Source organism: Clupea harengus, chromosome 18 (genome assembly GCF_900700415.2).
Source record: "Clupea harengus chromosome 18, Ch_v2.0.2, whole genome shotgun sequence".
Taxonomy (NCBI): Eukaryota; Metazoa; Chordata; class Actinopteri; order Clupeiformes; family Clupeidae; genus Clupea; species Clupea harengus.
In genome coordinates, this window is record NC_045169.1 from 6,861,472 (window position 1) to 6,878,971 (window position 17,500).

At 45.2% G+C, this 17,500-nt stretch overlaps 1 protein-coding gene across 1 annotated transcript in view; it reads left to right on the plus strand.

Annotated features, from left to right (window-relative positions):
- adam19a (ADAM metallopeptidase domain 19a) overlaps window positions 1–17,500 on the plus strand; it is a 112,524-nt gene that overhangs the window by 43,860 nt on the left and 51,164 nt on the right. Inside the window, exon 3 of the mRNA XM_031584518.2 lies at window positions 8,915–8,991. Coding sequence (XP_031440378.1) covers window positions 8,915–8,991 — 77 coding nt within the window. The remainder of the gene's footprint in view (window positions 1–8,914; window positions 8,992–17,500) is intronic.

Below are 17,500 nucleotides of genomic sequence, written 5' to 3' on the forward strand. Positions count from 1 at the left end.
GTGAATAGCATGTTGAGCCTGGGCTCTAGAGCTACCAGACCATGGAGACTGATGGGGTTACTGCAGGGTCGTCCGCGTCCATCACCTGCACCCCCTGCGGCCCCACCCCCGAGACCAAGCAGGCCGTGTCAGACCCCTCTCCACTGACACAGACCACCCTTCCGCCCCGTGTCCAACCCCATCCTCCACCTCCCTGGGCTCCTCTGGCTGAGATGTATAATGAACAGCTCTGGGAGGCCAGGAGTGGCCTGCACTTTCAGTGCTCCCCTTAAGTTCTGTTTCGTTAGTCTTCCGTCTGATTTTTTCCCCCCTCTGTCCTTTAAAGCAACACTAGGCTACAATTTGCTACTTTCTGAGGTATGTTTTTGATGAGCAACTACTTTTGGTATTATCTTCAAATTAATTTGGATGGAATAGGGTCCAAAACTATACAATAGACCAAAACTCCTTTGAGGCAGTCTGACAGTTCCAGGGTATGGTTAAAGTGTTAATTTGACTGTGGATCATCTTAACATCACAGCAGTCCAGGCACCCTGTCTTTTTCGCTCGCTCATTCTCTCTCCCTGCCCTCATCCCTACCTGCCATTTTTCAATCATCTTTTGACTCTCTTTTTTCCCCTCTTTCTTGTGTCCTTGATTTGTTTATTTGGAGGTGCTATCACTTTTTATCCACAAGATGTATTGCCAAGTATTGTTGCGGTGTAGTAGTCAAAGTAGAGACCTAGTTCAATTCTTTGCCTTTTTGATGTAAGTGGATGTAGCATGGAGCGTTTTAACTGCTGAGACAAAACCCACTACGAGGCTCCTGCTAAGTAAACATGAACACACTCTCTCTTTGTTCTCAGTTAGACAAAAACACTCCAGAGGGCTCAATATCCATCCCTCTCTATTCCCGTCGGAACCATTTTGTCCAGCCTTTTTTGACCAATCCAGACAAGGCCATTACCTCTCTTTTTAACCCCCCCCTCCCCCTCTTCTATATGAGCCTGGCTGTGCTGGCGAAGTGCTAATCTCTGCCACTCTACCATTAGAGTTTATATTTACTGAGCTCGTTTCACACCGAATGCGATACCATTATTGCAAATGACTCCCGCAAAACCTGCCTCTTGTTTCGCATGGCTGCCATTTATTTTAATCTACTTAGAGAGGAAATAGCAACAGGTTGAGAGGATTTAGTACATTTGAATGCCAGGTTGACTCATACCTTATTTATAGCGTGAGGGTGGTTTGCGAGAACACACACATGCGTACGCACGCACTCTCACACACACACACACACACACACACACACGGGCTACACAAAAGAACACAGTACACAACACTGAAGTGCATTACCATTTCAAGTTCTCATTTGTTAATCTCACAGACACTCGCAAAAGTAGACATGTTTGTTACAGTAGTGAAATAACCGCGTGAAAAATGTATGAAACACCCAGGTGTGAGACGTACAAAAAGCCTTTTCATTTATTGCACGGTATTCTGACTGTTTCAATAATTGAACAGAAGCGGAGATTAGAGGGGATCAAACCATTAGAAGCCACTGCTTCCTACGCATTGGTTATGGGTAATATATCACTGCTGGCGCATCTGCCAGGCGGCAGTGACACAAACAAAGGCAAAGCACCTTCAAAAGTCAAGAGTTTTTTGCCTTTGCATAGAGCTTGTAAGGAAATAAGCACACCCAGTAGAGTTTTGTTTACTCCAGGCCTGGAGTAACACACACACACACACACACACACACACACACACACACACACACACACACACACACACACACACACACACACACACACACACACACACACACACACACACACACACACACACAGAGACTCATAAGAGAAAAGTCTAGACTAAGGCCTTGGGTCTCATAACGGACACAGTCATCAGAGCCGGAGTCCAGAGTGATACAGCCATCAGCTTAGTCACGATGATACACACAGACACAGACACAGGTGTGCTCCTCACAAACACTGATGTCAGGATGAGAACACTGCCGTAAAAAGGTGAGCTGTGCTGTCTGGCATTTAATGTGCTGGGGGTGAGAGTGTTATCTGCATCTGCATTCACACAAACACAGTCTCAGATAGATTTATATACACACACACACACACACACACACACACAGACACAGACACACACACACAGACACACACACACACACACACAGACACACACACACACACACACACACACACACACAGACACACACACACACACAGACACACACACACACACACACACACACACACAGACACACACACACAGACACACAGACACACACACACACACAGACACACACAGACACACACACACACACACAGACACACACACACAGACACACACACACACAGACACACACACACACACACACATACTCCCAGTGGAATGACTGTGAGGTGCATTCGAATCAGGGGTTGAGTAGATTGTTGACTTGTTTCACATTAAAATGCAGCAGAAAGCTTGATGCACACACACATGCACACACACACACACACACACACACACACACACACACACACACACACACACACACACACACACACACACACACACACACACACACACACACACACACACACACACACACACACACATAAACCCCAAGCAACCCACACAAACATACATGCAAATAGTGACAGCGTGAGCTACATGACAATTAGTAGTTGGGGGAGAGTTGAATGAGGTGGTATTTAGCGCATAGCTGGATGTGGGGCTGTAATTGGGTCATGTTGCAGTCTGCATCCTCCCCCGTGGCAATTGAGGTGTTATCAGAAATATATGCAAAGTATGCACACTTTTTCTCCTCCCCCCCCCCAAACTGGCCTGCACATATACCTCAATTAGTTTTACTCCACCTTTCTCTCTACCTCTACCTCTCTATCCCTTACTTTCACTCACTCGCCGTAATCCCGGTCTCTCTTCATCTTCCTTAGCACCTTCTCATTCTCTCAGTCCGCCTGTCATACCGGGAGCCATATGGGCATGTTTGCATATGTCAGTGCATGTGGCTTTGAAGTATACTGTGCAAACATTAGTCGAGACGTATGGGTTTCCTTGAATAGTAATTTTTTTGTGTGTATTCTGTACATATGTTTTGCGTGTGTCTGTGAACTGATTGTGTATTGTATTCTTGTGTGTGTGCATTTGGAATGTGTCAGAGTGGGTGTACACAACATCAGTATGTGGCACAGTTCATTGTATCTGTGTCTTTTTGTATTTGGTGTAATTTTGAGTATGTGTGCATGCACTGCTTTTCTCTCTGTGAATTGATATGTACGTGTGTGTGTGTGTGCGTGTGTGTGTGCGTGTGTGTGCGTGTGTATGACACATTTCAATGGGTCGTTGTGTACTTGTTCCTCGCTGCGTGTGTGTGCGTGTGTGTGTGTGTGTGTGTGTGTGTGTGTGCGTGTGTATGACACATTTCAATGGGTCGTTGTGTACTTGTTCCTCGCTGCGTGTGTGTGCGGCACCCAGCTGAGCGCACACCCGTTTGGGAGGAGAGTGTCTGCCACCACAGCGAGGAGCCTGCGTCTGAAAAGCACGGTCTTCGTTACGAACCAGGGCTCCCTGCCTCTCCCTCTCTTTCTTTTCTCTCTCTCTCTCTCTCTCTCTCTTCCCCCTCTTTTCCCTCTCCCTCGCTCCACCTGCAGCCGCCCTTGTGTTCATCATTCAGACAGAATCATGTCAGACTGCTGTGCGCTCCCTCCCTCCCTCCCTCCTCCTTATAGATAGACCTCGTTCACCCCTTTCTCTTTACTCGTGTGATGGAGGATATGGGGTCAATGATGTGCGCTGCAGAGTGTGTGTAGGTGGACCAGCCATGGCCATGAAGAAGAGCCTCCCACAATTTCAGCGTGAAAATACAGATAACCGTATTATTAACCCGAAAGAGAGTTAACCGTGGAACCCCCTCGCGTCGTGACCTTCAGAAGAGACAGGAATGCTTTGTGTGTAGCATGATCCTCATGTCAACGTCTTTTGAGTAGGCGCCAAGAATTCAAGTCCAAACACGGAGAGATGAACATGGTCTTGCTGTCCTTCATGTTGACGACGCAGTTTGTGTGGAAAGGTCGCCCTGTCGGTCGGTACTCGAGACATTTTAAAAGATGCTCCGTGTGTACACGAGCCAAAGTTGTCAATGTTTGTTGTGAAAAAGCATGTACACGCTTATTCAGTCAAATACAGTCTCTAGCACTGCACGTTGTTGTGAAAGAGAGAAACTGTCTTAAATAAGTGTATACTTATTATATTACTGGAATGGAGACAGGGGACGTTCATCCTGAAGGAAGTTGTAGGCAACGTTATTGCAGTAAGGAGCCTCTATTCTCTGACAGGCCTTGGAAGTTTGCTGAAACGTATTAGAAGTTCTGGAAGATTCCATGTTCTGGTTTGAGTCTCTTATCAGGCGCTCAAAATGATGGCGGCGGCGGCGTCAGTATGGGGCTGGCAGGACGGCAGCAGCCAGCTTAGGCTGACATCCTTTGAATCCGGTGAGCAGTCAGTCACCGAGATGAGAAAAACGAATGACCGGCCATCAGAGAAGTTGCTGAAAGGTGACGCACAATTGACGCGAGCGAGAAAATGAAACGGCGGGTAAGAAAGAAGCTATACTCATGAAGAAATGGTGGATTATTGACAGCGCAGCTTGAGGACGAAGGCGGATTTGCATTATTTCGTGCTATTTTGTCGCTTTGGCTGTTGGACACGGTGAATAAAGAGATTACGCTCGGCATAGAGGGTAGTGTTTTTTACCGGCTGTGATTTCTTCATTCTCTCTCTTTGTCGTGGCAGGTAGGGCTTTTTTTTCTGGCCCTGTTTCTCTCTCCGAAACTTTTAAGTTGAAGTCAGTTCACTCTGGAGCGGGATAGCTGACTCACACACACACACACACACACACACACACACACACACACACACACACACACACACACACACACACACACACACATACACACACAAATACGCTGGGGCAAGGCACACCGTGAGCTAGCAGTTTTATTTTTACTGTAGCTTTATGTAATAGCTTTATGTCAGCTTTATTGTGTGCGCGAGTGTGTGTGTATGAGTGTGTGCGTATGCGTGTGTGTGTGTGTGTGCGTAGGCACTGTGGAGGGGGTGAGCGTTCGTCTCCTCAGCTCTGCTTCATCCGGAGCTCCGGCGCTGCACCCTGCCTGAACCCTATGCCACCCCCTCCTCGCTTGTCTTCCTCCGGCTCTCTCTCTCGGTCTCCCTGCTCCCTCTTCGCCGAGTACCCCTTCCCTTCCCTACCTCCTCCTCCTCCTCCTCCTCCTCCGCCTCCTCTAAGCGGCGTGCGTGCAGAGTCATTTCATTTCAGATTCTGAGACACACGCAGGGAGGGAGATTAATTACAAGCGCTCATCTCTGTCATTTAGCCAAGTTACGCCTGTGCATGCACACCCCCTCACTCACACACACACACACACACACACACACACACACACACACACACACTCACTCACTCACTCACTCACTCACTCACTCACTCACTCACTCACTCACTCACTCACTCACACTCACACACACACACACACACACACACACACACACACACACACGCACACACACACACACTCTTGTATCGCGTCCATTCTGGATGCACCAAGACAGAACACTCCTTTTTCTCCCAACACACACACACACAAACACACAAACATACACACATGCACTTCTCACCTCCGCTATCTCCAGTTCCTCACCCCATCCCCTCCTCCCCTCACCCCTCTCCCTTGTCAAAGTGCGTGCCTCTCTCTCTCTCGGTGCTCCATGAGCGATTGCATGTTCAGAAAAGCTATCTTCTCCACACCTTCCCAGCGCCCTTAGCCCCTCAGTGACGGAGTGGGCGAGGAAACGACTCTGAAGATCTCTGCTCCACCACCTCCGCCCAACCCCTACCCCCCCCCCCCCCCCCCCCCCCCCCCCCCCCCACATCCTCCTGCAAAGACACTCTGGCCTAGTTTTATTTTTACATATGGCCCCAAAGCACTCCCCTCCACCTCACCCCATAAAAAAAAGAGCTCTAAGATGAGAAAAGTGTCAGAGGGAAGATTGGAACTTAGTGATGTCGAGCTCGGCCCACCTCTCTCCCCCACCACTCTCTTCCTCTCCCAGGCTGCGATATGGAATCCCAATCCTGTTCTATACATGGCTGGCTGGCTGGCTGGGCCCCTCTCCTGCCCGATAAAGCCTAGTGCATGCCATCTCTCGTCAGGCCACTCGCCCCTAATCGCAGGCCCACAGCTAGCGAGCTTCTGAGAACTTCTGGGATATGGCGGCATCGCGATTGCCATGGCGATTTGTTTCTGGCCGCTGATGGAAGAGCATTTCGTCTCTCATTTTTCTGGGGTGGGGGTGGGAAGGGGGGGGGTTCTAAGAACAAGATGTGATTGGTCAGAGTGTTACTGACATGGTGTATTAATCACCTCTCAGAGGCAGAGTTTGCGCTCCGCTGGCCTTGGGCACCCTACAATAGAGACACATTCATTCTGTCAAGGCCCCGAACAGGTGGAAAAAAAAGAAGGATAAAGAAATAGGTATTGGGTGGAAATAGTTCACATCTTCTCTTTCTCCCTCTCTCTCTCTCTTTCTCTCCCTTTCTCTCTCTTTCTCTCGCTCTCTCTCTCTTTCTCATGCTCTTGTATGTTGCAGCCAGTCCCTGATCCATGTAATAGGAAAGACCTTCTCACCAGGCAGCATGTTAGTGCTGGCTCAGTGAAGCAGAAAAGGCCGTCTGTATCTGATAGGGGGAGATACACCTCTTCCTCTCCCCAGGCCTGTAATTTACCTGTCTCTCTTGTGAGCGAGGGAGACAGGAACGTGCCAGTAGACAGCCGTGGAGTCTGCAGATGCCGGCGAGCTGTCAGACACCCGAACATCACTCTACTGTTTTTCTCACTGTGTGTATCTATCTATAGAATTGGAGAGAGAGAGAGAGAGAGAGAGAGAGAGAGAGAGAGAGATATATATATATATATATATATATATATATATGTATATATATGTATATATATGTATATATCCCCACATACAGAGAGAGAGAGAGAGCTATGCGTGTGTATGTCTGTGTTAGTTAGATTGTTACCACGTTCACAGAGGAAGTTGACAGGCAGTTCTCTGATTGGACATGGTCTGACAGGAGTGACAGGCGTTTCCCATCCGTGTCAGGGAGTTTCGCCTTCATGTGAGGTGCCCCATTCTGGATTTTTAGATTCCCTGTCCTCGGCGCTGCTGGTGTTGAAGATGGGAGTTGAGAGAAGAAAAAAAAAATTCGATTCATGAATAAGAACAGGAACATTCTGCTCGGAACATGTCAGCACAGATTTAAAAAAAAAAAGGGTTGTGTTTTTTTTTTTATGTGGGGAAAGGGTGTTGGATGGACAGAAGTGAATGGAGGAGATGTTTTCCCCAAGTAGTCACCCGGTAACAGACAGCCGCTGTGCTTGAGTCACGCTAAATGGCCAGCCCGTGGAGCGATGAATAATTGATGACTCTCTCTCCTGTATCTAACACTCCCAGCGCAGCGGGCCGCCGCAGACCCAAACACAGATGAGGCTGGAGCGCAGCGCAGTTCGCCAGGGGTAATTTCAGAACAAAACCAGCTTGCGCTCCTTTTCCAGAGCAGGTGAAAACACTTCTGATGAGTCGCGCAAAAAAAAAATCACCCGTCGTCCCGCGGTGAATCGTTCAAAAAACTCTTCCAGCCGAATCGACGACGGCGAAACGAGGCTTTCTTGGAAATGTGTTTTCTGTGCTGGATGTGTTTTTATATTTATACTATCTCTTGCCTACACTCCACTCCTCGGCCCTCGCGGTGGGAGTGTGATGAGTCTATGGAACACAATGCATCTCTCTGTTTGAGTGGGCTCACCTGTGGCATCACAGCAGCTCCATTCTCAGAATACCACCACCTACCCACTTTACACACTCTCTGTCTGTGCACACACACACACTCTCACACACACACACACACACACACACACACACACACACACACACACACATACACACACACATACACATACATACGCTGCCAGACACACATTCACCATCACTCACTTTCCCTTCTATCTATATCTCTTTGTCTCTCCCCCTGTCTTTTTCCCTCTCTGTTGCTACCTCCCTCTTTCTTACTCTGTCACTCATCCTCCCCCTCTGATCTATCTCTTTCTCTCTCCTCACTCCCCCTCCATCTCTCTCTCTCTCTCTCTCCCCCTGTTTCATGCTGGTGTCTGATGGGTGGCCGACTGATGAGCCGTTGTCACCATTCTCAGAGCCTAGAAGAGAGTAAGGCTCTTCAGATAAAGGCGTCCACCTCCCACACTCTCTCCCTCTCTCCCTATATATATATCTTCTCCCCCTCTCTCTCTCTCCCTCTCTCTCTCTTCTCCTCCACTCACTTACCCAGCGCCGCGTCTATCAGTCCTCACAGCTTACCACACGCTGTGCCGGCTATCCAACTGCACCCACTACACCACGCCAGGAGACGCCAGCAATGTGACACTGACACTGCCAGTGTGGGCCCTTTCAAAATAACACAGCGTGTTTAGGAGTGTTTTTTAAAACAGGCTGGCACCATTTTGAAGCACTGTGTATTTACTCTTCAGTAGGAACAGCATGGTTTTGAATGGAGTATGAATTGCATGTAGGCTGGGGTTTTAATACCCCACAGGGATATTGGCTGTGTGTGTTTTTCTGGGAAGGGAATAAGCGGAATTGAATTGGTCACAGCAGCGTTTTGACCACCAAAAGCAACCATTTTAGATGTTTTTTTTTTGCCAATAAAGTGTTTTTAGGTTCCCAGGATGTGGGTGCCAAATGAATGCACAACATATCATCACCTGAAGGAGCTTTTCTAACGATCTCTCTTCTTCTCTCCTTTTTTCCCTCTCTATAGACTCAGTTCCCAGACAGAGGAGAGATCGTGGTCTCGGCACAGGACCTGGAGTTGGTGCTACAGGTGGAGCGCAATCAGTGAGTTCTCCTCTTCTCCTTTCTTCCCCTCTCCTACTATTCCTTTTCCCCTCTTCTCTCCTCTCCTTTCTTCTCTTCTCCTCTCCTCTGCTCTCCTCTCCTCTCATCTCCTTTCCTCTCCTTTCTTCTCCTCTCCTCTCTTCTGCTCTTCTCTCCTGTCCTTTCTTCTCCACTCCTCTCCTCTCCTCTCTAATCCTCTCCTCTCCTCTCCTCTCCTCTCCTCTCCTCTCTTCTCCTATTCTCTACGCCATCCTCAGATTTGTTGAAACTAGGCCAAGGGGCATAATTCACTGTGAGCAGGGGTAAAAGCTCACAACTTTCCCATATGTATCTTACGTGGCATTTATAGCATTACATTTATAGAAGTGTCCTCCAGGGCCCGAGCCAGCATACTAAAAGTGGTGTGGGATCCCAGAAATGCCCCTGCTCCAGAACTGTACGTTATCCATATGTGCTGTACATACTAGATGTATACATGCTCCAGAACTGTACGTTATCCATATGTGCTGTACATACTAGATGTATACATGCTCCAGCACTGTAGCGCTATCCATATCTGCTGTACATACTAGATGTATACATAAATGTAGGAGAAGATTTAGCACATACATCAGTGTCATTTGTGTCCTGTTTGTTCAGTACAACATACTGAGAAAGAACCTGTGTTTTTTACCAGATATTTATAATGTTTACCACCTCACAGCTGGCAGTGGCTAAAATAATGTAAAGTATTTTAGCCACTGCCAGCTGTCAGGTGGTAAACATTATAAATATCTGGTCAAAACCACAGGTTTCCCGATTGCTAAGACACATTTTCTGAAAATTCACCCTTTTCTCAAAACTACACACACATTCTCAAAACGACACTCACATCGGTAGAACCATCTAACTTCAGAATCAGAATCCAGGTCAAAATCAAACTTCGCTCATAGATGCCTACATTGAATGATGAATTTTATATGAAACTACTGGCTTTTTTCTTTTCTTCATCTTCATCCTCATCCTCTTTGTGCTTGTCCTCCTCTGTTGACTCTTCTGGTGCCTTGCCATTTCTACATTGAAGGATCCATTGTTCCGGATGTCAATTTATCTATCGACTCTGCAATTGTGAATTTTATGGTTTTGTGCTTCCACCCTGAACCTTGTGTGCTCATTGAAAATGTGTGAATAGTGTTTACAGTTATGAGAAAAGTGTTTATCTTTTGAGAACCGAGGCAAAGCTTTAAGTGTTCTCGTTGGGGGAATCGGCCATAGTGTGTTACCAATCAGGAAAAACTAATGTGCCGTACAAGTTCTGCGTCATTCCTCTCATTATCTCAGTTCATTGTGAAGGCAGAAGGGTCTTCAGCAGAAGGTTGGCAACCCCACATGACGATGTGGAGAGAAGCATTGGCTGAACCATTACTGGCAAATAACAGAAATCACGGGTGCTGCACACCATTTTTGACAGGAGAGAGAGAAAGGTTCTCTCAGCTGATATGGCAATTATTTCAAAATACCTGTGAGGCACACAGACACAGGCAAGACAAAGAAGCCTCTTAGACAGAGACAGGAGAGCCCAGCCCTAGATAGCTGTAATGAGCTCATTATGTCAATAGCAAATTAAGATCTCAGACAATTGCTTGTGAAGACACTGGATTTGTCTGAACAGCCATTGTAGAGGGGTGTAAGAGCTTGTCACAGTTGCTATCGGTTACACTGAGGATCAATGTTTGCTTGAAGATATGGAGTGTTTATACAAGGAGCTAACAGCACTGGGTGCTGGTCCAGACAACAGCAAACCATGACACCATCCATTAGCGCTGTCGAGCTAATGATCCTGACTTCAAAAGGACCCGTTGGCACAAGTGGTTAGTCATCCACTGTGTGGAAGCATGTAATGTAGGCACTGAAATGGCAGAGGAGTGTAATATCAGGAACGAATCTAATAGTCTGAGGGATGTGATATCAGATGATCAGAACAGACTGAAAAACAGAGATATGCATTAAATGACAGCTGTTTTATTGGTCTTATCGCACCATTATGATAAAGTTCAGGTTCAGAAAGTACAGGTCTTGCCATGGTTTTGTCCCTACTGTGTACTGTCTTAGCTGATTTTACCCTTTGCAGTAGAAGTTATATATAGGTCTGAGTCTTCGGTACCTGAAGTACACCCTCCTGGCCCACACATCTGTATCGTACATCATCCCCGACTCAAAGCACGTCAATACATGATGAAGGTGCTCACCAGTGTTATAGTCCAGTCACTAAACTTCGAGTCGAAGTTGAGTCCCCAGTGTTTGAGTCGAACGGAGTCGAAAGTTGAGTTGAACTAAGCATTATTATAGTCCAGTGTGTGGTAAACCTCACACTGCCTAGGCTGGTTTACTTTATCAATTCAAGTCAATGGCAAATCTGACATATTTTGAAAGGGTTCTCAGAGCAAATTCGTATATTTAATAGCTATGATTAATATAGCTATCAATATCTTATGCCAAATTATTATGGCCTATTACAAAAAAAATAAGAAAACAAGTACTTGTCTTATGGCTGGGCAATATGGACCAACAATTGCACCAGTATTTTATGCTGAATATGATACACGATATATATTGGTATTTTCTACTAAGTGGGCAAACTTTTCAGTTGTATTTTAAAGCCACTGTAGTGACAATGTTTTGCAGAACATGATTGAACTGCATTAGGTTTTGATTTCACATTATCTTCTTTTTTAAATAATGGACCTATTTTTTGCATTTACGTTATATCCATAATATGATTAACAATCTGTTGTTGGGAAAACATACCTATTTATTTGCTGAAGCGTCAGGATCATGTCCAGGCTGTAAACGCGTTCACGAGAGAGCAAGACAATCTCTTGACAATAAACTATAAACATAAGTGTGATTATAATTTGCCATCAAACACGTACCTATTCACCTAACCACCGACAAAGCACCAGATTGCTTTCATTTTGTGTGCAGATATTATGCCAGCATTGAACTGTATTGCCTCCAGTAAACACCACTTCAAGTGCATTGGATGAAACCAGAGATTTATTTCACAATCATAAAGGTATCTTAGCCGGTAGGGTAATTGTCTTTTGTCTTGTTGAGTATGTTTATTTAGAAAGGTCTGGAGGTTAACTTGCTCTGTTATAACGTTAAAAATGTGTTGTGCTGTGACTGAAGTTGGCTGACAAAACATGTAAGCTTTACTACCTAACAGTTATCTAATTGGACCTGTTATGGTGCCTTAGTTGCCTAAATTGACAACTCTTTGAGTTACTGTTAATGTGTCTATGTCATCTGACTTGGAAAATACAAGTTCAATTTCCAATAGCGATTGAGTCCCTTCTGGACAGGACAGCTGTGGCTTCCATTGGTGATAGTTGACATAATGACAGAGACGGTTCACTTACATTCTGAGATGAGCTGTACATAGAAAAACTACATCAGAAGCTGAATGGGTTCTTCTAGTCATTTCAAAGTTGTACGAAGTAGGAATGGGCATTTCAAGCAAAAAAACATACACACACACTCTCACACACACACACACACACACACACACACACACACACACACACACACACACACACACACACACACACACACACACACACACACAAATACCTCATTCCCATTCACAGTGTAAACCATTTATTGAGCGTTCATTTAGTGTTATGGTGTCATGTGGGAATGGATGCTAAAGGTTTTAGTGGAATCGTTACTCAATCCCCTGGTGACTAGTACCATAGAGGATCTTCTGACACGCTTGCAGTAGGAATCTAGTACCATAGAGGATCTTCTGACACGCTTGCAATAGGAATCTAGTACCATAGAGGATCTTCTGACACGCTTGCAGTAGGAATCTAGTACCATAGAGGATCTTCTGACACGCTTGCAGTAGGAATCTAGTACCATAGAGGATCTTCTGACACGCTTGCAGTAGGAATCTATTACCATAGAGGATCTTCTGACATGCTTGCAGTAGGAATCTAGTACCATAGAGGATCTTCTGACACGCTTGCAGTAGGAATCTAGTACCATAGAGGATCTTCTGACACGCTTGCAGTAGGAATCTATTACCATAGAGGATCTTCTGACATGCTTGCAGTAGGAATCTAGTACCATAGAGGATCTTCTGACATGCTTGCAGTAGGAATCGCAACCATTGAATTATTGTGATATGGGAAGATGCCAGGAGCAGACACTGGCAGCTTTAGGGAAGAAACGGCTCATGTAAAGCAACATCAAATTACATCGGTGTGAACAGTGTTGTCTGTTGTCAAATTACATCTTGTTTGAAAAATACATCAGTCTCCAACTTTGAGTCGGAATGGAGTCATCAGGGCTCTGAGTCATCAGTCTTCAAGTCCAAGTTGAGTAACGAGTCCTGAAAGTCAGGACGCAAGCCCCAGTCCTGGACTCCAGTCCTACAACACTGCACACACTAATTCAGTCAAACCCATACTGACATTATATCAACTCCATGGAAATCATGAGACAGAAAGAAAAAAAACACACATCTTATTAAAAATGAAAAGGATAGCACAGTCATCTTATGAAAAACAACCAGTATTGCCGGAGTCAGTGGAAGGATATTTGATATGACGGATAAGTGATTTCCAGGGCTATGCCGCAGATTCGATTCACCCTCTATTCTCGTCCAAAGATGGGCCTTCCTCTTGTTCGGTTTAAAATCTTGATGGACTGGGAGGGGTAGTAATTACTGTACTATATGAGGTCTTCCATCACTTATGCAACCTCATCTGCCTGCTACCAGCTTTAGCTGCCAAAAGCAGAAAATTCTTAACATCTCCTTCGCCCTTGGGCACTGTGGAAACTAGAAAGGCTAAATGTATCTGGGGCAGTTAAAACCAAACGAAACACGGAAAGATCAACTATTTTTTCTATAACCAGACAGTTTGTTTGCACATGACACTCCTTCACCTACTGACAATAGATCTGCTGAAGTCTTTTACAGTAGATTCTACACACCCCCGGTTTCACCTTCGGTTGTTGGACATAAAGGCTTCGGTCACAATAGCTGGTGAACATTTCTGACAAAGCAAAAGAACATTAGGTGTCATAACTAGTTTGAGTTCTCTTAAGTATTTCTGCTTAAAGCAAAGTGCAAAGGAGTTCAAAGAAAAGTAGTTCTACTAAGTACAAATTACTGAGGTATTTAAGGTGTCAGTTATGTTGCACCAAGACATATAAGTATCATTTCCCTCACATTCGCATTCAAAAACGCACGCATAGTTTAAAGTCACCAGTCATATTTCCACCATAACTGTTAAGGCTTTAGGTCATCTCATTTCCATATTTCTAGCAAACTAGATAGAAAAGATGACCCAGAAAGATAACTCTTTCCACAATCATGCATTTTGTTGCAAACATATCTATTTTCTGGATTGTTGGGCTGACAGTGTTTGGTAGAACTGTTATTCGAAAAGCCAATAGATATGGGAATGCTTGCTTGCATAATTAGATTGTATTGACTAAAAAAACAATGACCTGTTATTGACAGGCTGGGTGAACATGCTGTGACACTGGGGATTTGAAAATGAGTTCATAGGTATGCTGGTGATCCATAGAGCGTGTGTGGGTGGAATGTTAACCCACGGCCCCCGAACCGACCCGACTGACTCAGACAGCAGAGCAGAAGCAGTGTGATCTGGATTTGGCCAGGCACGGCATCATCTGTTGTTCCGTTGGGGAGCACAGAATTTTGAAATGTGCCAACAACAACAACGTTGGCCGCGTAACAGTATAATGACTGACAATTGCTCAAATGCAGTCAGGCCCGAAAGTAATGTGATGAAATGGCAATTGCAAAGTGTTGTGTTTTTTTTTCGTGTCTGGGAAAATTTGACAATTGACAGAAAAAACCCATCATTGTGCAGATGGTTCAAGGTAGGGTCACCACTGCCAGTCAGGAGTATGAGATCTCCAACTACATTTACATTTACATTTAGTCATTTAGCAGACGCTTTTGTCCAAAGCGACGTACATGGGAGAGAACAGTCAAGCTACGAGCAATAGAGACCTAGTGTAACAATAAATACTACTTTACATAAGAAATAGAAAAATGAAATAGAAAAGAAAAAAACTAGTGTGAGCAAGACAGTCTGTGAGAAGGAAGAGGGACGCTCAACCCCACAGTAGGGTGCTCCTCGAAGGAAGGGGGGAAAGAAGAGAAAAGAAGGCGAAAGAGGAAATCAGAAAGGAACAAACAGAGAGAGAGAGAGAGAGTTTATGTTTTATGTTTATTGTCTTCACCAATTTGCCAAAGCAAATTCCTGGTAGGCGTAAACTTACTTGGCAATAAAAAAACAATTCTGATTCTGATTCTGATCCTGAGAGACAGGGCACTGGAAAGGAGGGATCGTTCCCTGGTGAGAACGCTCTCACACATGACGTCACCCATGTATGATATTGTTTATTTAAACTCCGCAACAAGCCACGGAGCTGACTGATGGTTTAGTCTGGTCCTCAGGAATGTGGGTCAGAGAGACCAGGACCCTCCCGAGAAACCGAGACAGGACCCAGAGGGAAGCCAGTCGTCCTCACTCACACAGAGACACACACAACCCTAAACCACTTCCACTCTTAAGGAAGTCTTTCCCCAAGCAACCCTGAAAAGATCACACAGGAATGAAAGGGGGGAGGGAGATGAGGTAGAGCGAAAGATGGATAAAAAGGTGGACGAAGGGACAGCGAAAGGGAAAGGAGGAGAGGAAAGTGCTTAATGACTTTGACTTAAGGCTCTTTAAATAGAGCCAGAAGTCTGGCCACTCTCTGCCTCAAGACTTAAGTTAAGGCTTTCCTTTGAAATCTGGGCTTGAGATTCATCTATTTCAGGCCAAATATCCCTGCATCGTCACATAACCCAGAACTGCCATCAGGATGATGTATGCCATCTTGTTTTTTTTATTAGCAGAGGGTAATAGACTTTTGGCACACTTTTGGTCATAGGGGGTTTTCTTGTAAGAATTAGATAAATAATTCAACTTGCTTCAATGCTCAGTCTACTGAGTAGTAAAATGTTAAAAATGTATTGATTTTACGCAGGGGTGAACAATGGAGGAAATTATCTCTGTTATGGGCTCACCCCCCAAAATGGGTGTGCAAAAGAAACTGCCGGCCAAATCCAAGCTGACAGTACAGAAGCATTAAAGATTCAAACTCAGAGAAACACAAAGACAATACACAGAGGATTGTGTTGTTGTGTTTAAGTGCTTTGCCTTGACAGTCCATCAGAAGCACAGTCCTCAGTGACACAGCATCCCGCTGATGCATTGCACATATTATCTATTATTTTTAGTGAACATTTGCTGAACATTTTAATTATGGGCTTAGATATGCCCCATGGAGAAACCACGTGTGTGGTTAGAGTGTGACGAATAGAGATGGTAACCAGGGCCCTTTTGTCATTCTGTTGTCATTACAAAAGGACGCCATGGCGATGAGATTTGGACTGTCTTAATGGCATGCACCAACATGTGCTTTGGTTCCTCAACCAATTAGAACACTCTATAATGACCCCCCTGTATGCATGAATTCAGTGTTGAATTTTCCAGAATAAGGCTTTGACACCTTTTTGTTCTCATTCTGAAATGTGTTATTCAAACGGATGGTCGTAACAAATGTTATACTATCATCAAAAGCACCCATCCGTATCAGTTAATTAATTTGTTTTAAGACCCATTTGTAATTATCCCTGGCTTTTCTCGGTCTGTCTCACACATTTTTTTTTATCAGTCACTCTCAGCTATATCATTCACAGGCAGGCCCATAAACACCCCTCCCACACGTGCTGCGACATAAACACACAACACTAACACATTACCAATTATGGTGACAGAGCGTTTAGTGGCACCATTTAATTTTAATTTCAAATACCTGCGGCGTATTAGATTAGGCTAAACCTCTCGGTTTATGATAATGAAGGAGCCTTGGCATCGATTACACTTTTTCCCTGCCCTCTCCCTCTCCCTTTCCACCTCTCTCTCCCTCTTGGGACAAACTCTGAGCTCCAGGTAAACTAACGTTTCATCGGTGCCGCTCTGGGGGATTTACGGAGAGCGTACCCCCTGCTTATGAGGTGAAATCACGCCTCGTCCTCCTTTTGTTCTCGGAGAAGTGGATTTCAGCAGGTTGTAATTAGGCCTAATCCTCTGCGTAGAAGTGGAGAGGCGAGAAGGAGCTTTAAATCACTGTTTTTAAGCATGCATCCCAGCGCCCTCATTATCAGAACGGGATCGATTGCTTGGGGAATTGCTTTTTTTGGAGGGGTGTGTGTGTGTGTGTGTGTGTGGGTTTGCACGCGTGCCTGCACTTGTGTGTGTCTGTGTGTGTGCCTGAGGCTCCCCCTTTTTATTTTGATTAAAATCAATAACAGGCTTTGATCTTGTAATCTGCCTAATCCTCGGAGGATGTCAGTGCTAAGGAAGACTGACGTTCGTTACAAGGTCCTCACAGATCCCTCTCCAGGTTAATTGAGCGTTCCATGCAACAAAAAAAA